The sequence below is a fragment of the Apteryx rowi genome, unplaced genomic scaffold, assembly GCF_003343035.1.
Source record: "Apteryx rowi isolate R43461 unplaced genomic scaffold, aptRow1 scaffold_7, whole genome shotgun sequence".
Classification (NCBI taxonomy): domain Eukaryota; kingdom Metazoa; phylum Chordata; class Aves; order Apterygiformes; family Apterygidae; genus Apteryx; species Apteryx rowi.
The window spans coordinates 679,665-702,239 of record NW_020450982.1 but is presented as its reverse complement, the minus strand read 5'-3'; the positions used below and the strand labels follow the sequence as shown (position 1 = coordinate 702,239).

The following is a 22,575-nucleotide window of genomic DNA, read 5'->3' as shown; positions in this document are numbered from 1 at the left end:
AGTTTCATAATAACTATTTTCATCTGAAAGGTCTTCACTACTTGCCTGTGTTCGTTTGGGGAGGAAAAAAATGACTGAAAGTTAATAAATACACCACTTCAAAAGGCATCATAACACAAACCATTTAAAGGTTGTATAGTCTGTTGTCTTCAGTGCTCCAATTCATCATGCTGCTGTGACTATATTCTGCAAAATTCCTGGGGTAGGAAAAAAGAATGCCCTTTTGAGGCACATTTTGGTGTTCTTGGTTTTCAAGAGGTACGTAATCAATGGATATTAGTGTTTAAGGCCAATTTATTGCACTGGCTAATGACTGAATTTAAGTTATGCAGTAGACTTCCCACAAAGACAGACCAAAGAGGACGTACAGCAATAACTAAAAGTAAGTCTTGTAAACATTTGACTGCATGCTCAAGCTTCTCACCRCTCTGGGAAAGGCAGTTCTGGGGAAGAAGTTCATATAAGATCCACCCCTACTGTCCATTTCAGGAGATGCTGCCAGTTATCCATCCTCTGTTCATAATATCCTTGTTTCTCATCTATGATTTTATTTTTACAAGAGACAGGGAAGAGGGAGTTAGCTAACTGCACTGTTATTACTTGACTTGCTAAAGATTACRTTGCTCATGGTCTCCAACTTAAGCTACCATTGTACTGTCTAGTAAATTAGATCACTTTTTGGCTTAATTTCCATAGAAGAGCTGGCTTGTTAGTCTGTAAGAAAAGTTAAGACTACCTGCTGTGATTCCAGGAATAGCAGTGCACCTGTTCTTTTTGTGGGTGACAAAAGGGGGCATATTTGGTTGAAACATGTTTTTCAGCATCAGTAAATGTGGTTTACCAAAAGCTGTTTAAAAGAAATTGAGTAGTTTGCAACTAGTGCTCAAATAAAATAATATGTCATAGTTAGGGTTAAAAGTGGCACCATTTTGTAGTATGTGCCATGTCATTTTGAGACAAAAATGTTCTCACAGTGGGTAAGGACCAATGTAATTACACCGCTGGAGTTTTTACTTGCTTATTCCTTTTAGTTACATCACAGCTATAATTGTTTAGCACAGATAAATATAATGAAACAGGCACTATTGCTCATAGGTTTTTATCATCTTCAAAACACAAGTGGCAGAGGAAGATGATTCAGAACAAATTGGTCTGTCCATGTGCATGTAGAATAGGAAGTATTTCAGTGTTGCCATTGTGAAGCTGCAGATGCTGAATACAGATTGAAACTGTAAAGAGAGCAGCAAACTTACTTATACAGTAACGCTCCCAAGTCCTGCTTTGGCTTTGGACAACTAAGAGCTAAGGAAACCCAAAATATGATACAGTACTAGCTCTAGGACAGCATTTAAGTACTATAAAGTAATTAGTTCAGGAGGCCCAGATAAAAAAATTTAATCTTTCTATAGAAACAGTGCACTGTTTTACAAATGTATTCATTTGGTTTTCAGTAATTCTTATTTATGTAAGTAAGTACAGCAAATGTTACATAGAGCAGATCCCTCCCTCGCCCCTCCCTGGTCCTTTTATCCATAACATAAAAACTGAAACACAAAAGGCACCAAGCAAGAACGTACTCTAACAGAACTTCAATATGACAAGACAGAGATCAGAAATGATTACAGTGTTAAATATCATCCTAACAATCTGAACCATTATTTAAAATAATTAATTTCTTAAAAAACAAATTTGGTGTTTGACTTTTCAGTAGTTATAAATCTGTAAAGTTTGAAATCAACACTGCACATTGAATTCATTTACAATGGTTTGAAAAAAACTGCAACCTTTTATACATGATTTTTTTTACAGGGGTGTGTGTGTGTGCGTGCGTGTATCTTTAAAAAAGTATCAAAACTGTAGAACTTTCAAATATATTTACATTCTTCTGTTAGTTACAGTGTTATCACATACAGCCTTTTCTCAGTTTTTTTCTTCATGCACACAGTGCATGGATTTGTAGAAACAGAGCTTCATACCTTAAAACAATAATTGGTATCTCAATAATTTTTTCACTGCCTTAAAATCTAAAATTTGAATAGAAGGATGCTTGATTACTTATCTATTGCCTATATAGGCCATGGAGTGAATATTTTGAGGGTATGTATTATTACCATAATGCATACTATATAGCTCTTTAGACACTTTGTTCCTTTTCTTAGTCAAGAATCATTACAGTGTGAATTTTTCCTTTAAAAAAAGATCATCTCCAGGCTGAATTGCTTGTATTTACTTGAATATGAAAGCTTAGACTGATGTAAGCTTTCCCTAGCTTTTTGTAAAGGTCTAGGACCCCACATGAAGGAGGTGCTGGTCCTTCATGCAGTGGTAAGTGTATATACTTCCCATAGACTTTACTTTGATTCTAATGGTCCCTGAATCCAAGCTTTATTTCCTTTATCAGTGATTTTGGATTGGGATCTTTGACATGCAGATGTGCAATACCACAGAACTGGGATCTTCAGTACACTAGCAGAGGTGCCTGGGAATTTTATCTCATAGAATGAAATAAGAACAAACAGTGGGTTTTCCACAATGTGCAGAGGCAGCTTGCCCAGCCACATAGTCACTCYGTGCTCACAGCAGCTAGCCAGGACACAGAGAGTGACAGAAAGCAGTGCTGGAAATCGGTGAGCCTCTGCTGGATGGACTAGGTGAAAAAACACTAATTTGGAGATGGCCTCACTTTTGTGACTAGCTGTCTGGAAAAAAAGTAGGAGAGCATGAAGCTGGCCTTCAAGGAGAAGGAATTGCACCTGCTGATAAAGAGATGCAATGGTTTTAATAGTGAAAAACAGGGAGCTTGTTGAACCTGAACACAAARCTTAACTAGTGTCCTCTATTCCAGTGCACAGTCCTTGAACACTCTCTGGAGGACTGAAAGGAACCAGGCAGTAGTTGTGTAGAAAAGGAAAACCTGTATGGCAAAAGAGATGTCATTCTGTATTTTTCCCTCCTAAATCAGTATCTCTGAATCACAAAAATAGCACAAACATTACATTCCTTAACAGAAGGAGACCGTAACAAGCTCTGCCAATAAATGAGTACATGTAAGAATTCCCTGACTCCCTGCTGCTGCAGAAACAGATAGGATTATGTAAACTATTTTGATCTTTATTATGTTTTGTTCCCTCTAATTATATCTGGAGAAATAATGCATAGTTTGGACACCTTTGTTACCTTGGGAGAGAATGGTTTAACAGCAYTGTGTTGCTGAGGACTGGCAGGAGAAACAGTTTGGGAACAATAGGGAAAAGGCATTTATCATGCATGTATCAAATGCGTTCACCTTTGTTCTTCCTGTGGATTTTTTTCAGATAGCCTTATCAACACCCTTTGAATTCCAGGAATCAGCTATGAATTGGTCCGTTAACCTCCTTGCCTAGTGCTCTGTTGTATGTCAGATCTGCTATGAGGCAAGTTTCTCCATTYGTATTCATTTGTAAGATACTTGCTGAGCTTCAATGAATTTCATGTATGGTGAATTGAGACACTCAATAGCATCTCCTAAATYTGGACTCTTCAGTAAGAATAGGGGGAAAAGGGCCAGTAGGAAAGGAATCAACTTTTGTTACTGTGTCATTCCGCCCCCCCCCGATGAGCCATATGAGAATGCTCACTTTGGGTGTATGAAAGTATATGACTGAATCTTTGTTTCTACTAACTCTAAGCTAATTTAAGAGAGGTGTGAGATTCCCACTGGGGAAAAGCATTTAGATTTACATCTAAAAAACAAGCAAACAAAATACCCTAAACCAAATTTGTGCCAAGCTGTAAAAAGCAACAAAACAAAAAATGGGCACTGTAGGAGTTTCTCCTCACTGAAATGCTGTAAGCAATAGCTCTTCAACTATAAAAGCATTGCGGAGGAATGTGGAAGACTGGAAAATGTAAAAGCAACCCCTAGAAGACAGCTTTGAAAACCAGAGTTCTGTTTGTTACRGGAGTGCTTCATTCACCAGCTATCCCACAGTACAGCTGTTCCTTACTTAGTGTCTTTAGATTTCAAAGCAAATTATTCAAACATCCTGTAGAAATTCAATTATCCCTAATTTCAATAAACTTAGGCTAGTAGTTTTAAAATATATGTATATATTTATATATATGTATATATTTATATGCCTATATATCTATCCAGCCTAGATAGATATAGACACAGATAATCTATGCACAGCAAGCCAAACATACAAAAAATAAATACTCTCACCCCTCTACTATATTTACAGAACAGATCTTATAATCCAGATTTTGTTAATAAATATTTCTAAACTGCCTGTACAGAATTTCTTTTACTTATGTTGATGGATAGCCACAAAGCATATTCAACATATTTACAAACTATCTATAAATATAGTCTTAAAATAAAGCAATAGCTACTGAACCTTCAGCCTGGCTGGTTATGTACATTGAGTTAGTAGCCCAGCAGTTGCTTATTCACTATCACAAATGGGTAGTGCAACAAGTTAAAATGTGTATAAAAGATTATACATACAAAACTCTCACATCCTTTGGATGTTTGCAGTTCATTATAACTTTGTGGTTACCCTTCAGCAACATAAATAATGATTAAAAAGAAAAAGTGGGTTCTGTGATCCAAAGCAAATTTGTTCAGTGCATTCTGTGCGGAGCAGCAACTTCATCCTCATGGCAACCCGTCATCTTCTAGGCTTAATGCTACACGCTGTGGAGGAAGAAAAACATATTTGAGAATAAATTTTAAAACTTGTGAATTTTGATGGCATTACAACCAACTTATGATGCTGTTGCTAAATTTATTTTCTGTTTAAAAAAACCCAACTCATTGCTGTCTCTAGTGTAATGGGGACAGAAATYCATTTTAAGCACTGATTTTTTTCCCCCAAACGGGGCAACTAACTCAAACTTTCCAACACGTCTTTAGTAACACTTCACTTGTCTGTTACACAGATAAAGTTTCTTATCAGGTATGACACCTTCTCCAGGATGATCTTTAGTAGGGTTTTCACATAATACAGGACATTATCTAAAGTGCTTGCCCTCCTATAGAAACTCTGTTGCCTTCATTCACTCCGGGATCTATGTGCTCTCTTCTAAAAATACACAGCAGTTACTATTGCCAAATGCTTCATCTCACCAGGGCTACTTCTTAGAGGGAGGCTTCCTTAGAGACAGGCCGCTGCATCATAGAACAGGTTCTCCTTCTTGTGGCAGGCTCTGGTGCATACATGGGACTTGCTATCAAAATGAGTGTTTACTTTTTATAATGCTTCATCTTGTCAACCTTAACTCCTTACAGAATCTCACTCACTCCTCCCTGTGGGGGATATGGCTCTTACTTGCACTGTTATATTATAATGGAAACATGATTTCTCCCTGGATTGTAGAGAAATCCAAGTTATCCTTAAAATAGTCTAGGAACGTGGTAGCAATCTAAGCACAGTAACATGGAATCCAGTAGAGGATAAGAAACCAGCTGTCACATATTGAGCTCTTGAGATAGCTAGCTTTACACTTGCTAGCGTACTAGGTATATTGATTAGGACAATTATTCKTCATTTACACATGATACCATACTATATAGACCACTATATTCTAAGACAACAACATGAGCTGCATACAAGTTAGGCTTCTGCCTACTCAAAGATTGTAAAGTGCTATTTTTTTTGTAATTATATTGCAAATAACCAATGATGTAATCAGCTGAAAATAATTATCTGTCTTAACTCTCAACAAAATTATTCTTCTCCTTCAGCTGTTTCCTCAGGTACTTACTGCTGGATAGACGTGTCCAATTTGGGCAGTCCGCCCAATATGGATTTCATCTTCATCTTCCTCTTCTGTTGTCTTCCTATACACTGGATTATCAAAGTTCATGCTTTTAGTGTTCTTCCGTTTCCAGTTTCTCCAGATGAGGTATCCCCCCATGCACAGCAAGCCAATGACCACTGAGGAAAGGGGAGAGAGAAAATGCTATTAGGCAGCTATGGCAGGGGCGGGCAGGAATCCGAGTGTATATTCCCCTGTAGATGTCTGTGCTTGTACAATTTTCTCAAAGCCAGACTACTGTGCCCCATTTCAGCAGTTTCTGTACTCTTCCCCACCCCCAACCTAGAAAATCAGAAGAGTATATTTACAGTAACATTGCRGTATAATTTTCCTTCAAAGTTTAAATCAAATCAACTTACCAACAGGAATGACAATTCCAATAACAGCTGCTGTCACAGTTGAATCAAAGCCTTGACCGTTATTTGCATCTGTAATTACAGAAGTAATTCTGATCATAGAAATCATTTCCTGTGTTTATAACCATGGGTAAAGAATGCTTAATGTTAGTAACTACGTTGTTCTGCCCATCAGGAAGTTTTGTAAAAAAAATAATCAGGAAGAAGGATAAAAAACAAAGTATGTACACACAAGTCTGGAATAAACTGAACTGTCTCTGCCTAGGAAGCAAAACCAGCCAAAGATTCAGTGTGTGGAAGCTTCAGTTACAGACTGGCCATAAAGTGCTATTACACAAGCAGGATTACAAACTAGACACTGGGAGATTGTGGTCAGTTAAGGGAAGTGCTCAGTACAGTATTATCAGATAGAGAAGCTCTAGCCAAAAATGAATAAATGACTATATTTGTGCCTGCAATTTTCAAGCACAAAAAAGGAGGTAAGTTTTAAAAAACTTCATATTTCCATGCAAGTACTGGGGGGACTATAGATAGCGCTCTTAAAAGTCCACAGTAGAAAACCTTCTAGTACTGACACAACCAGTGATTTATTGAGTTGGCAGAAGAAGAACATAGTTCAAAGCTGTCTGCACAGCTTTTTGTTTAATTTTTATTTTTTATTTACAGGTAAGGAGTTAGTCAACACATATATCACTGGTTGCTGCAATCTGCCTCAGCCTGCAAGAACCACCTTAAAACTCAACTTGGTATTGTACTTACCAGAGAAAACTAATAATAATAACAATAACAATAATAATAATAAACTATTTATGTTTAAAGTTATATACTTCAAAGTGTTTTTTCTGTGCTCTTATGAGCACAGACACTATTTGTTTGTGCCAAAATATCAGGAATTCAGAGAAGGAGAACTAACTGTAGTTTGTCTTACAAGACACCAATTCATGGAACTTAAAAGGTAATTTATCCTTTTAAATAATTCCTGGTGGCAGGTAGGTGTACTGTATAGTTATTTACCTAATAATAAGCCAGACTATTTYAAACATGGACAACTATAGCATCTGGCTTCCATGACTTATTAAAAAGTTAATTATTGCATTTGAAAGGAAATTTGCACAAAGAAAACTTATGAGAATAAAGTTTAGAAACCAAAATATGCTACAGAGTGCACTACATCCCTATTACCTCAAATAGGCACCCTGCTCAAAAATGAGATTATAGATGGTTTATTTTTGCTTTCTAGATGCAATGGAAACTGCCTACTCTGCTCAGTGAAATGTTAGGAAAAACTAATGTTTTATTCTATTATTGTATTTAGAGCAATCTAAATCTGTTTGAGGTCTTGACTGACAGTCTTGAAGAAGAAACTCTTCTCTCTGGACTAAAATTGGTTTTGGAAAAGCAGTTCAGCTTTTCTGCTTTGCCTTGACAGCAGGAGGATTACCTATTAGCACTGAGATGGTAGGTTGCTATTTCATTACTTACTCATTATTTAGGGAGAACATTAGAAGAGCCTATTAGTGCTCTCTGTTGAGATACTTTTGTGATAGATTTGTAGTGCAAAACTTCATCAAACATATGTCATGGATGACACCACATTAACTTGCAGAGCACAACCAAGTAAAGCAGATGCAGCTTCACTTGGGCTGCAGGAACGCCAAATGTCCAGCAGGGCTAAAGCTGAACCGGAGGCATCTTTCATCCAGGACTGGCACTGGATCAGAATGATATTTAGTTAAACAAATGATTAAAATAGGTGAAGCAGCTGTAGAATCTTCCATATTAGGGTATGCAGTGCTAAAATCGGCACTAAAGCTGGACTGAACTGGTAGTATCAGGCATATGGGAAGATTAGTATGAATTCTCAGGGCCTCGTCAATAGAGTCAGCTTTTCATGTGTAGGATAAGAGCCTGATAGGAGTTCCTCAACATCCACAGCAACTGGAATCACATCAGCCATTGCAACAGAGGCGCTTGCATAAAGAACATCTGATTTTTCCCTCTACATGACAGGATGTCCATACATCTAACCTGTCTACAGCTCAGTTAGGTGAGATCTCTCATCAGTGCATAGATTTTTGTGATAATGTAAATCTAGAAAAAGAAAAGAGGAACCTGATTCTCTTACAGTGCTGTGATAAATTGCTGTTTCCAGTGGTCATCTCAGAGTCTATTAGGATGGATGTGGTTGGAGGTAAATGAAAACTTGGGATAGTAATAGCAGCTTCTGATACGGTTTTGGGGGCGACTTCAGTGGTGTTGCTGGCCCTGCCAATTACAGTTGCAATAGCCGTGGTAGAAGTAGTGGCAGTACGAGATGCTGTGGTTGTAGAAACCAGTAGAGTAGTTGAAGTAGCTGGAAGATCTGAAAAGCAAGAACAACCATGAAATCTGGTAAAAGTAAGTACACAAAGCAAATCGCAAATGGTAATATAAATCTGGAGAGGACTGTGATGTTTAGTGGTCAGAAACAGAAACCGAATTCCAATTCTATTTGCCAGGTAGTCAGACTACCTATAGTTCTCTACCTACATCTACAGAAATTATTTCCTGAACTCAGGCTTAATTTATTAATAGTTATAAAGGACTCTGAATGGAAGGTAGTTAAGACAGTTCAAAACCTTACTATTTTTGAGCAGGTACTGAATTTGCACCTGAGACCTATTTGCATGTTAGGGAAAAATTACATTGTAAACACTATTCCCTTCAAGGTGGTATCAGCAATGATTGTGGCCTCTAAAGATCCAGTATCTATACAGCACTAATGTGGCAAATTTTAATGATTTACTCAGCATTCACATTTTCAGTACTGGGCCTCATCTCTTTTTTCCTCTTCATGCTGTATCTTTTTCTGGTTAGGCTTTCCAGAATACTTAAGTTTTCAATAAAGAAGACCACAATGCTGTGTTCAGAAGCCAGGAAGTATGTGGTTTACAAAAGCTATTTACAAAATGTGCTGTAAATACGGTTTTGTTTGAATGGTGCAACACTGAGTGGTTATATTTACCTTTGTAGCATTTTTTCATGTCAGGACCCAGCCACATGTTGTCAGGACAGGCACATGTATACTTGGGAGAATGAGGAGAGATCTGAGGTGCAGGCAGACACAAATACTCACAGCCTCCGTTTGGTTGGGGGCTGAGCTCACAGGAATCTGGAGCTGTTCAAGGATGGGAGAAAAGATAAGTTATTTTTCTAATTATTTATTTGTTGTTTTTGGCAAAGAAACATCAGCTTCTTTAACAAGCCTTTCTTCCACTCCCTACCTCAATTAATCTGTCTGCTTAATCATCTTTACAGTTTGGAGTACAGTGAAACCTAACACACCTACTTTAAAAACTGTAAAGAGAGATTAGCAGATAAAAGTTTAAAAGGCCTTGCGGGGCTCCATTTGCCTTTTTGATCAAAGGTACTCATTTAGAAGCTAATGGTCCAAATACAACACAGTAAAGATGGTATTTGAATGACTTGTTGATGACTATTAATAATAATTTAGAACATTCACAGACTGTTTGCTGATGCTGCTGAAGCAGGAGAGCATCCTTCATCCAGCTGTACGTTCCCTCACAAGTAACAGCAGCTAGAGACAGGCCTTTTTTTTTTTCTTTGAACTTTTCTCATGCTGAATTTCACATARGGAGCCAATTTCTGCCCCAAGATATCTATTGTTTTTAGGCATTTTCTTCAGGCAATCTCGCCAGATTCTCTCTGCTGCATCAGGAGGTATAACTACGGTATGTGTTGCCTGATGTATACAGTCTTTATTTTAAGAAGTTCAGGTAACAAATGCCGTGAAAATGTGATGGCCAGGGCTTCAGGGCTGGCGGTAGGATCCCAGAGGGAACCAGGTAACTTTCCCAGGTTGCTAGGCTACGCTGAAGTCAGTGCCTCTTCATCGTCACTGCTATTGTTGCTGAAGCTAGGAGGTGAATGCCATTACGCATATGCTTACCTTGCTGCAATTATAGTTGCAGTACAGCCAAAATATATAATGAATGGCAAGCATCAGAGAGATGAGAGTAACTCCCTGTTATCAAAGATGCTAATTAAACAGCTATTAACAAGTTGGATACTTTTCAATAAATGCTGCTGCTGAATTAATTATGCAGGAACTTCAAACATCAGGCACTGATTTCACATTATTACTTGTGCTTTCTCTCTCATCAAGAACCATCAGGAGGCACTTCATTTACTAGCTCAAATAACTGTGATTTAGGGACATGAGATCCCAAGGACATGTCTTACCTTTGGGCTGCTTTAATTCATGAAATACCACAATATCATGAGGATTATTGAGATTTTCTGCTAAGACAGAGATGTCCAAGCCATTCAGCCTATTTGCACTGAAGATTGCTTCATTCTCCAGGTCAGTCCAAAACACTCTGTCCTGTAAGGAAATGCATAGGATTTCTGATCTGACTGTGCTCAAATCCGGTTCAAGTTGTATTAAACTCCAGTGTTCAGGAAGTCAATGCATTGCTGTTCCTATCTAGGGACACCTATTGGTTTATGCTGCTTCTGTCTGGAGCTTCCTTTTTTTTTTTTTTTGTTCTTTTGAACACTGTAATTTCTAATGTTTAGAAGTACAGCAGTCCTAGCTCAGTAATTCTGAGTAGTTATGGGACTGAGAAGAGGAAGCAGAGATTTGCTTAAATGTAGAAGAGTTACATCCATTCTGTTTCTGAATGTTTTTTTTAAAACAAACAGGGTGGATCATGAACAGAACCAAAGGGGTTTGCTAGAAACTTTGGTTATCTTTGCTGATTTTCTCCTTTCCAAAGATATGACCTGGATTAGACAGATATCTGTGAAGAGGCCAGCACTGAGAGCTCAGCTGGAAGATTGTTATGTTTTCTCTTTTTTTCTCTTTTGTATTAATATCTTTTGTGGAGAGTCCTATGATTGGCGATACAAAAAAAATGGTCAAGGAGGTATACAGGAACTGCAGTTGTCAAAGAGTGTTTAGTTGCTCAGTCAGGATTTAGCTATGTATGCTGCTTTCGGTAAGGAAAGCCACACTGCTGGAGCACATTATCAAGAGCTTATGCAAAAGGATTGTCTGTTATTCTAGCTGGCCATTCTGACAAGGAAGATAAATAACACAAGAGATCCTTCCAAACACTACTGATGCAGGATAAAACTAAAAAGCAGCAGTGTCTTGTGCAAATCTGTGCCCCAAATCAGATGCCTAGATATATACATTGTGTGGGAGGAGTCAGGATTTTAAGGAAGAAGTTTTGCCGAGTCAAAAGCCAACCTAGTTAAGTGAAGTAAAGAGAAAGGAAAGGAGGCTTTGACATACACCTTGAAAGTGAGCTAACCAGATCGCACTCTCTGCTACAGTTTACCTAGAAAGAGGTGCCAAAGGTCAAACTTTTGTTTCCATGATCATTTAGATATTCACAGAAAGGGGCTTAGCTACAGGAGAGATCAGGCTGCACTGCTCCAAGCAATCCACTGTAGGCAATCCTTTACCAGGATGGGGAAGGGCTGGATGTCTCTCTGCTTCCACCCAGGTAAAGCTGGGATTTGAACTAGGTCTCCTGCACACCTGGAGAACTCCAGAGATAGGAGGGGGAATGCACAGTTTTGAACATATGCTTTAGATCTTAAGTATGAGATACAAATTGCAAGAAGGCCACTAGCCTTGAGCCCTGCCACTCCATAGCTTTGTATAAACCTAACACAGAAATGTGGATGCCTACTTATGTGGTGATTTCTGTAGATGTCAGCAGGTTCTGGTTTTTCACTGCTGACTTTGAGGATCTGAACTGTACTATTTAATTAATTACTGCATTGCTCTTAGTCAGGCTATAGTGTGACACTGAATGTTACACCATACAGAGTATACCGAATCTACAAGCGTAACTGAGTTTTCAGTGGGATGTACTCAAGTAGGAGTTAGAAGCCTAAAGCCTTTGTGAAAACAGGCTTATGTGTTTGTAGGATCAGAGCTGTAATTTTTGGAAAGAGAAGTTTCTCTGAGGTGTAGCAGGGTATACATGGCATAACTGGAGCAGTTCAGCCTGAAAGAGAATTATCTGATGTTGTTTAAACTAGGTGAACCAATAACACCTTTTTTAATACCAAGTCCCCAACCTCAGCACTGCACTGGTGCACAGTGACTGCAGAGGGAGCCCTGTGAGTGCTTTACTGGTAGAGATACGCTCAACTGAAGCCTGCAGACTCCTAAGAGACTGGTGAAAATGTTTCTAAGGATACTTCTGCAGGTGCTGCAGTGGCCACAGGGACAATGGGAACAATCAGCCTGCAAGGCCAACAAATGAAGATTTAACGGGCCTCCCCTGAGGATTCTCCTGGCACCAGAAAATGCAACAGATATGCAAACATGGTGTGAAACATAAAGCTGCTGAGAGCAGCAAAAGGCTTGACTGCAGGCTGAGAGGCTGCTCTGGGCCCATGCATCTCCCCTCAAAGTCTGACTTCTCAAAAGACATGGGATTTTGCAGAGTCAGTCAGTGAATAGCTGTCCCACCTGCTTATCACAGTAAGTGGCTTCTCCTTTCCCTTGCCAACAGTTTTGGCCTTTGCATGGACAGTTGACTCAATTGAAATCAAGGGAAGCCCATCAGAGTTTTTCAGTTATGCGGGAGGTGTTACTATGGGCACCACCTGCCCTCACTGATTCACTGGCACTGCATTAAGAGCATGAGATGCGGCACTGCTCCTGATGAGGGCTCTGGAAAACAATTTTTCCTGCTGAACCCAACCAGGTTAATCGGTTTCTATAGCAGCGACCGCCCTCACTGAGCTTTCTGTGCTATGCAAAAGGCAGAGCTTTCAATCAAGAAGAGCTTTGAGACCTCTTGCAGTCTCCAGTCTGTTCTGCATCCGTTCTTGACTCTTACCTCAAACACCGCTAAGCCGAAAGGATGGCTCAGATCATCAACAGAAGAGATGAGAACTTTTCTGTTGCTGCCATTGAAATCAATGCAGGACAGTGAATGCAATTTGGAGTCTACCCAGTAGAGACGCTGATTCAGCAAATCTGAGAAGTGAAACACAATGAAGCAAAATTACACACAGCTACGGCTACTCTTTTCTCTTGCCCAGCATGTTTTTCCTGCTGGCAGCATGACTAATCTCTTTATTATTGGGCCTTCTTTTCTTTTTTTTTTTTTTAAAAAAAACTAGTTCTGATTTTGATTCTGTGCCCAGATATGCTGGGATAAAACCCTGTAAATAAGATTAAAAAGGAGGAACATTCTGTTGTGTGTGTGGGGAATGCCTGACTGACAGCCCTGTACAATGAGGTTCTTTTGTTACCAGGAGGAGCAGGCCAGCAGCAGTGTGGGCTTCCCAGATCACTCTATCAATGCCCCTCACTGAGTGAGAAGCCTCGTCACTCTGGGGGCTATTCAGTCCTTGGCCTCTTGCTGGAGAACAACTGTGATTTAAATGAAACACCTCTCTGAAGGAGCTGTGAGATTTACACATTTTCAGTGATGAAGACTCCTGGGTTCCAGAAATCCTTCCTGCGCTGCTGGCCAGGGGGACACAGGTGATGGGAACACTCCTCCAACAAAGCCAGATTTTGGGGAGGGTATAGGTAAAAGGAGGAAGGTGGGATTCAAGGTTATTTAGAATATTATGAACAGAGTTTCTCTTGCTGGAGCAAATTCACTCATTTTGGATGAGATTCATTAAACTGAATGCAAGTGGATGAGTGCCAAAATACCACAAATTCTATAATTAAACAAGCCATTAATTAATTTCTTAATTACTGAAGGATAACATTATTAGTTTACAACAGTAGCCGTTTGACACTGCGCTATGGTAGCAGCATTTCTTCTACATCCTTGTTATGGCCAGAATTTTGTAATATAAAGCTAAGCAGAGAACCTTGCATCTGAATGGCAGCAAGCACACACGTGGCTGTAACTCCAGACCAGGCAGTCCCCTACTGTCCTGTGGGTGCAAGGAAACCTCCTTTCCACTCCTGCCACTCAGTACTGCAGTTGGGAACGACCGCAGCCCTCTGTGTGCCAGCAGGAAGCGGGATATGGGCTGAGATAGCTTCCATCTCCGCTGCCCCCATCCAGAGCGGCTGGGCGAGCTGGCCCATGGGGAATGGGATCCACATGATGTGTCTTTCTGCTTGATGTACCATAAATTAGTCCAAAGTAGTACCCTGATATTGCCTCCTAGACAGGTCCAGAGATGCTAGTACCAAGGACCTTGTGATACCTCCCAGACTTCCAAAGGTTGTTGCAGCTCTGCATCCTCCTCAAAGCCATCACTCTCCCTTAAGGCCCACCTAAAAGCAACTCCATCCTTGCTTCTGCAACTAAATCACTCATGTCACTGAGCAGTGAGTGACAGAATATTTCCTGGATTTTTGAGTGCAGATGCCTTTGCACCATTTACAGTTTTTCTGTGCAACAATAAAATTAAACTGACAACAGCCACAAATGGATTCTGTAGCTCTAACCCTGGTACTTACCAAGTGTGATGCCATTAGGCCACTCAATGTTGTCAGTCACCAGCACTTGCCGCCCCACACCATTCAGGCCTGCTTTCTCAATCTTAGCTTTGTCTCCCCAATCAGACCAATACATGAACCTGAAAGAGCCAGACACAAGAAATCAGGAAATCAGACCCAAGGGTAAGAAATCTGTGTTACTAATCTGATTAGGAGGTGCAGTGCACTCTGCTCAATACTGTAAAGCCCCTCAGCCACTTCAGTTTGCTCTGAAGTGTGCCTAGCGAAGTCACCATGCTCCTGATGCATATACTGCCCACTGGTTGCTCTGCCACAAACCCTGCACCAGAGTGCAAAATCTCACCTTAGGATTCTTATCCAAACTATCTCCTGATATCTCCGCTAGATCTCTGGACTTCACTTATCCACCCAAGCAGAACATATTCCTGTCAGACTACTTGAGTCCCCAGCATAACTTGTGTGCCTGGAGCAGCTGACATGTGACCTACATTATTTTCAGGATTTTTTTCACTGCAGAGGCCTTGCAAAGAAACACTTGAAATATCTCAGCAGTCCCGCTTTAATGGATCTAATCATCTAATTAAGATAAGGGCATCTGTAAGCCTTGATGAGATGAGAACCATCTTCGAATCTGTAAGAGGCAGAAGAGGACTGGAAAGTCTCTGCTGGACAAGGGACTGTTTGGGGTTTTCACACCTACCTCCGCGTGGGATCAACAGCAATGGCTCTTGGCTCACTGAGGTCACTGCTGAAAAGTGTCCTCCTCCTGCTTCCATCTGCAGTGGCRACCGAGATAGTCTTGTTTCCTGAATCCGTCCAGTAGATATTCTTATGAACCCAGTCTATTGCGAGTCCCTCAGGAGAGTTCAGCTGGCTGTCTATCAAAATCACCTGCTCAGCTGTGTCGCTCGCTTTGTCTATGTAGGCACTGCAAAGACAAGACTTGTCACTGGACTGACACAGGCCCAGAGAGGGCCATGAAGAGGCGCACAGAGACGGACCTTGGAGACAGCTGAACGCTGGGCAGAACCATTCCAGCCCCATGGAGAGAAAGTGCACACATGGCAGCATGATGAACACAGAAACCTGTACGGCTGCATGTTGTATTCTTCCACTGCTTTCTCCTACAATTTGTTCATATTTCCCTCTGTTTGGATGGCAGGGATTTGCAGGACAAGGAACTGTCATTTTAATTTTCTGTCTGCTTCCTGCTGTAACTGCATAATTCAGCAAAACTTTTAACTTAGGGCACCTAACTTCAATAGTGTCAATTTAGGGAATTTATGGACATTAGAAGTATAATCTCCTGTGCTCTGCTGAACAGAGTTGAACTTAACATGCAGATAAATGTGTTTAAATGTGTTGCAGAATTAGGACCTGTGTAATTAATTCTGATTTAGCAAAGGAACTCGTGGAACTGTAATGATTTGGCATGTGCTCTCTTGTTAGATACAAAGAAAGTATACACTAAAATCAGTAGCAGGCTCAAAAATCTTTCAAAATGCTAATGAAAGGCAGCAAACTCCACATGCATGTTCTATAAATAACTCTGTATTGCTCCTACAAGCAAACAGGCTGATTCTACTCTATTGCACCTGCACCAATATCAATTACTTTCAGTGAACTGGAGTTATTCTGAGTCTGCATCCGTGTTTCTAAGAGCTTAGTCTGGCTCTTAGAATAATTTAGTACATCTTTAAAAAGTTAGAAAATAACAGAAAGATCTTTTTCTCCCTGAACGATTGAAACTCCAAGCTGACTTACATCTCCCGTTCCCTGGCTAGCCTGCCTTTGGTCAGGGAATGAGAAGCTAAGTTTTTTTGGAGCTGAGCTCTCAAGCATCAGTTGAGAGACTTGGAAATAAATGTCTCCAAGCAAAAAGCATTGGTGTTGTGGCACGGTTTGCAGCTCAGGCTGGAACAGCTAAGCAGATTAACAGTAGGATGCCACATCTTCAGAGGATGCAGGTGTTACAAGGAGTGGTTTTGGTGAGCTAGAAGGTGCTACGTTTCTCTCTGCCCCAACACCAAATGAACGGTATCATCAGAGGCTTCTGCAGGGTGTCCAGTGATGTTCTCAAGCCTTTGCTATTTCAGTATGACGAGCACCACATGTTCTGCGTACACAATTCCAGCTCAGCTGAATCTTCCCCAGTGAAATAGCCATTTTTCACACTTCCTGTGCAACACTGCAGTGAGCTGCTGCATCGCACCCTGACCACGACTTGTTACACTGGTGGGGAAGCTGAGAGGGGCTCATGGGGCTTTCAGAACAAGAATGCGGAAATACAGAGGTGACATCTCACTTCTCCCAGTAACTAAATATTGTAAAATATCTTCTGACACCCCTGGGGACACCTCCTCAATGGGAGAGGGACTGGAATGAGAAGTGAGATAAATATTAAGAAAGATGGAATCTCTTCTCAGCAATTATTTCCTGTACCACAGTTTGTGCCTTGCAATAGCCTCTCATAATTATGGACTGCTGTTGCCTGCAGGTGGAGTCCTGTTCTCTGCTGGAGGGACATGATGGCCTTTCATTTAGAAATGTTTCATATTAGTGATATCTTAAACAGGAATATTAGTTAAGAAATGATCCAGAGTCCCAGAAAAGCTGGGACTTAAAACAAAGCTAACAAAAGCAGGAGGGAGAAAGATGAAAATCCTGCTGTTTGGGGAAAAAAAAAAAGGTTTGGTATAGCCAAGCTCAGGGTATGAACAGTGTTCTGGGTGCCCCAGCCCCAGGACATTTGCAGAGAGCTGCAGAAGGAGCAGTGTGTCTTGAATAATTCTTTGCATATGAATACGTAGCTCCTACCTGCCCTAGCTGTCCCTACAGTATCAGACACAGTGAAAACAGCCACCTTTCTTCTGAACCATCTCCCCATTTTTATTGCTCCCCAGGGCTGCTCAGCGTACCTGGCTAGCTACTTGAGTGCTTAATACTCAGCACAGATCGGGCAGGTTTCCCTGCCAACAGCATGGGAGCTGCTACAGCCTGCAGAAAGCCTGACTTGGCTCCTATGCACTGAAACCAATCAGCCTTTCCCTGATCATTAGCTAAAATCCACAACACATCGCTGTAGAAGCTGCAATAGGGTGCCATAGCTATGCAAATCAGAATATACATAGAGGATTTTCAGCACATAAATTAAATGCATTTTTTGATAGACAATACTGTGGTGGATGCCATGAAAAAAGGCTGAAGAAGGAGGGAGAAAGAGAAATCCAGAATATGGAAAGTGGTCAAGTGCTGTGAATTTAAACCCAGGTCTACCAGAGACTGCAGTGGTCAACTAGTGCCTGTGTTGCAACTTCCTTTCTCGCACTGTTTGCCTCCTTTGTGCTTTCAGATGCTAAGTCCTGTGTGGCTTCTTGTCCAGCAAGCCCACATCACAGCGTGGCTGCAGTCTCCCATAGCATCACTTAGCAATATTATGATACAGTAAATGAAAGCCTACATGTAGTTGTACAAATGCAGCAGGATCTACGACTGATGAAAGGTCTTCCTGTATTATCAAGTCAGTAACTGCACAAGCCCAATTTCTGTATCAATTTCTGAAAAGCTGACGAAGTCTGGGCCACAATAGGCAGTCAAGTAAGGGAAGAAAAGCCCTCAGGTTCCCTGTGTTCACTGCACTCTGCAATGTTCGCTGCAGATTGTCCTTGTGGGGCAGGGACTGAACCACATCTTTGGAAAGGTACCAAAATACATGCCCTCCCTTGGCCCTTACCTGTAGATTTTTCGGTAAAACAAATCACACCAATATATTCTGTTTGTTGCCACCTCCACGTCCAGTGCCACTACGTTTTTCAGCATGGGAATGATGCGAGAGTAGTCCCTTTTCACCAGGTCTATCTTACGGACTTCATGGCGATTGGTGAAGATCAGGTACGGACTCTTGCCTATCACAGAAAATAAGTGCATTTGTCATTTTAGCAGCTGATCTAAGGGCTTGATTGAGCTTGCATTCCCCAAACAAAACCAAAGTGACCAACAGTCAGTCACTGACGGTTCTGCTTTGTGAGGAAGCTTTGCACCGCACCAGAAGCAACTGTCAATGGCTTCCAGAAGCAGAGCTGTTACACAGGGACACAGGGGGCTGCAGCACCTCTGTCACTCACTGGACACACATCAGCTCTCAGTCTGCCTGTTCTGCTACTAACCACAAGCAAAACTCTGGGAAATATCCTCACCTTCAATTCTATGTTTCAGATACAAAATAAAGGAGCCATTTTTGGTGACTCGTAACCAGACAGGGAAGACGCAGTCCTTTGGGCTGCCTGGAGGTGAGATAGTGCCACACTGAATCCAACAACGCAAGACAGGTTGCCGGAGGCATTTTTGACCATCATGTATACGCAGACTTCACACTGTCCACCTGCGCCTTGGGCTCACCCAGTTCATGTCTCTTCTCTGTGGGGCCGGAGCCTCCAGCCTGGGTGCCGGCGATACTGCTATTGCAGCTGTGACCTCAGGTTAGCCCAGGCCAGAGTCTCTCAAGAAGCATAAAATTGACTTGAATTTGCCAAAAGACAGGAGAGCAGGAAGCACAACAACCCAATGGTTAGTTTGCTCAGAAGACCACGACCAGCACCTCAGCTTCCTCAGTTATTCACAATGGGCCCCATGGAGACCAGTTGCCCACTCTAGGAGACACGCACCCATGTCTCTGGGCTCAGACCAAGAGGTGCACATCCTGCGAGCAGCACAGCATGCAGTGATTCTCTATGTTCTTAAGCATCACTAAAATAAGCTGCGAGTCAAACAGCTAAAGATTTTGTTGGCTGGTTATGCACCACCCCACTGGAAGTATGGACAAGATGGGAGACTCAAGATGACCTTATTGGGTTAGACTAGTTTGTCTCCAACGAGTAGAAGATCCTAAGGAAGAGAATGCTTTCACTAGGAAGGACAAAAGGGGACTGAGGAACCTGATTTTGGAAGGGAAGAGCTGGGACAAGGTTCTAGCTCTGAAATAGGTGGCTCTCAGGCACAACAGAGTTTTCCAATCAACGAGCTGACGAGTGTCTCTGGATTTGGGTCAGTCCCAGCTCACTGCAGACTGTGACTAATGGACTTTAAGAGGACAGCAGGACATTGTACGTACCATACAGAACCTGGGAAAAGAGAGGACATCTGGATGCGCAGGATAACGCGAGGGGCAATTCTACACTGCAGGTAATTCACCCCTCCCCAAGAGATCCACAGTTCCCTTGAAACAAACCTTCATCATGGCTAATGCTTAATCTTGCACAGTTCAATTTTCCAACCCTCTGATGCAAACATAAATTTTTGCAATAAGCTAAGCAAAAGTCTGGTGTTCATGTTGGTATTTATGTAGGTGGCTGGGGTGGGGAAGAGGTGACTAACCCGCCACATTTTAATTGGGTTGTTTTCTTCTTTTTAATACTACTACTGCTAAATGTTTTTGCTGCACTGTTTTTAATAACACCTGTCAAGAGACCTTCTTTTCTAGTTTCAGCTTCAAACACCCAGCTAGTGACTGCAATCTTGCTCTGCACACTGTTAAAATATTCTGATCTGCGTGATCAGTAGTTCTTGCCTAGAGACGCATCTGCTATCACTGCAGCAGTTCAGCGCAGCTTGAAATGAATGTCTTCACTTGCTAGTTTCCTTTCGTCTCCACTCCCCCAGCCTCAGCCCTGCAAGCACATCTTCTTATCAGAGTTGTGATGTTGAGCAGGCAGCGCTTAAGGGCCTGTGGAGTTGTCTTACCTACAGCTTTGCAGTTCTTGGACAGGGTGTCCATCTCGTATCCCTCGTAGCACTCGCATTTGTAGTCCCCCTTGTAATTAATGCAGATCTGGCTACAAGCGTCTGGATTCTCACATTCATCTATGTCTGAAAGGAGTGTTTGAAACCCATCAATAACTTGAAATCAAACCATCTGTGATGGAGCAATGCTGGAGTGACTATAATCAGTCTCTGTATGGTAAAACACAGGGAACTGCTGTTTGCATGTAAATTACCTCCACACGTTTTTTTATCCAGAAGCTTGTATCCGGGAGGGCATTCACATTCATAACCAATCTTCAAGTCTTTACATATGTGTGAGCAACCACCGTTGTTCATAGAGCATTCATTCATACCTGGAAGAGGTATACAGATTAAAATGAGGGGTTTTAATCATAAGACTGAATAAAATTAAGAGAGGTCGAGGTCCTCAGAAATTTCCCCACAGCTACCAGCTTTTGGTGGCCAGGAGCTGGCCACATAGAGCATATGAGTGACTTTGCAGGTRGGAAGCCACCACCATATCTTTCTTGCTTCTTTTTTTCCCTCAAACCGACACTGTAGGATCATCTGTATTAAAAGCTAGTGGCTAAGTGAGCAGGGAGCCCTGGGGATATCACATATGTAAATCTCCACATCTCAGCCCATCTGAGGGCTGCTGCTTTGAGTACGTTCTGCCAGATGTGAGGGACTTTCAAGGGACTGAAGGACTCTCTCCAGGAAGCTCCTCCTTCCCCGTGCACTCGTTCATGTTGACTTTTCTGAACAGTCTCCTTGAGCTTTAATAATGCATGCTTGGGGAGTCCCGTTTCCCAGGGGCCCCTATTTTGAAACACTGCACTACTTTCCTAGCTAGCTCCAAGGAATGATACGTGTGCCAGTTCCTGAAACCCCCAAAGTACAGTCCATCAGAGACACTCCATTAACACTGAGATATACAGTCCTCCCACAAACACTGCCCACACTGCAGTCTCTGCTGGCAGCCTGCATCAGCCCAAGCATGCAAGTTATGGAGTTACAGCCCCCACCCTGTCCCAGGTCCCTGCCTAATCCAAGGCTGCCTCTCTGATCCCACTGAAACGAAGAACAGACTAAATGGGTCCCTGTAACTACAACTGAATGAGAAGCTGAGGAAGGCTGGCATGAAAGGTTGTTATTTCTGTCAGAAACAACATTTCTTGTTGTTGTAATTAATCTACCCAGGGTGAGGAGAAGGTCCTCCCCCTAAGTAGGGCTGCAGAATAGAAGCTGTGGGATTTCAGGGATAGAGGCTCACTGGAACAAGCAAAACTGATTTGCTTCAATCCTTAATGCAATTTAAAGCCAAATTTTTCATTTGTCTTTTACTTCTTGCCTCCTTGCACACTGCAGGTGAGCAGTACGGCAGAGCCCTTAAACTGGTATTCTTGGAAGAAAATGAAAACAACCACAAGCCAATTAAAGTCAGTAAGACCAGGAAAATATTGTGCCAGAAGGAACCCCATCTCATCTGTGGGATGCTTTCACCTTCCTATCAAAGACACAGACATAGATAGCAATACATTATTAATAGAGCAAGTTCACTAGGCTCCAAGAAGCTGTCCACAGAGTCACATTGTGTGGTGTCACTCCTCAGTGATGTTTATTAATGGATATCACCTATTACTGCACTTGCACAGGCCTCTAGCAAATTGGGTCATAAACATGCACACCCACACACTGCAAAATACTACCAAAGGCTGTTTCAACTAACAAGCAAACCCTCATTTGGATGATTCCCCTGGTTTCAGAGGTGCTTTGCGGAATGGATTTAGAGACAGTGAATCAAGTGCTGCAGTTCTCAGCACGCACTGAGCAGAAGGCCAGGCGGAGAGCAGCCTGCCGGGCAGCTGCAGCCCATCTCCCAGGCTTCAGCAACATGCTCACTGCACACCTAAGATAAGTCAAGCGATGGCCTGCTTTCTGCAGGGCCTTTCCGGGGAATCTTGGAGGGCACTACAGGGTCTAGCACGCAGCCAGCCAGATACACCGAGATGAGGAGCGTGTCCTGCATCTCCTGGCCGCTGCGTGGCTGTGCTTTACATTCACGGCAACGCGCATCATTTCGGCAGCCTTAAAGCAACATTTCTTTTGGGGGCTGTTCTCCTTTCAGCTTCCTAATTCAAATGACACTTCACTGCCAGCCTGGGATCGCAGCGAGTCAGCCACGGCACCAAGCCC

General features: G+C 41.9%; 1 protein-coding gene across 1 annotated transcript in view; it reads right to left on the bottom strand.

The window, feature by feature from the left end:
- Positions 1 to 4,528: 4,528 nt before the first annotated feature.
- LRP8 (LDL receptor related protein 8) overlaps positions 4,529 to 22,575 on the bottom strand; it is a 74,052-nt gene continuing 56,005 nt past the window's right edge. Inside the window, exons 7-18 of the mRNA XM_026086664.1 lie at positions 20,613 to 20,732; positions 20,359 to 20,484; positions 18,353 to 18,524; positions 15,320 to 15,547; positions 14,620 to 14,738; positions 13,025 to 13,164; positions 10,401 to 10,542; positions 9,163 to 9,315; positions 8,284 to 8,520; positions 6,162 to 6,230; positions 5,749 to 5,921; positions 4,529 to 4,678 (exon numbers count right to left, since the gene is read on the bottom strand). Of these exons, the coding sequence (XP_025942449.1) occupies positions 4,640 to 4,678; positions 5,749 to 5,921; positions 6,162 to 6,230; positions 8,284 to 8,520; positions 9,163 to 9,315; positions 10,401 to 10,542; positions 13,025 to 13,164; positions 14,620 to 14,738; positions 15,320 to 15,547; positions 18,353 to 18,524; positions 20,359 to 20,484; positions 20,613 to 20,732 (1,718 nt within the window). The 3' untranslated portion in view covers positions 4,529 to 4,639. The remainder of the gene's footprint in view (positions 4,679 to 5,748; positions 5,922 to 6,161; positions 6,231 to 8,283; positions 8,521 to 9,162; positions 9,316 to 10,400; positions 10,543 to 13,024; positions 13,165 to 14,619; positions 14,739 to 15,319; positions 15,548 to 18,352; positions 18,525 to 20,358; positions 20,485 to 20,612; positions 20,733 to 22,575) is intronic.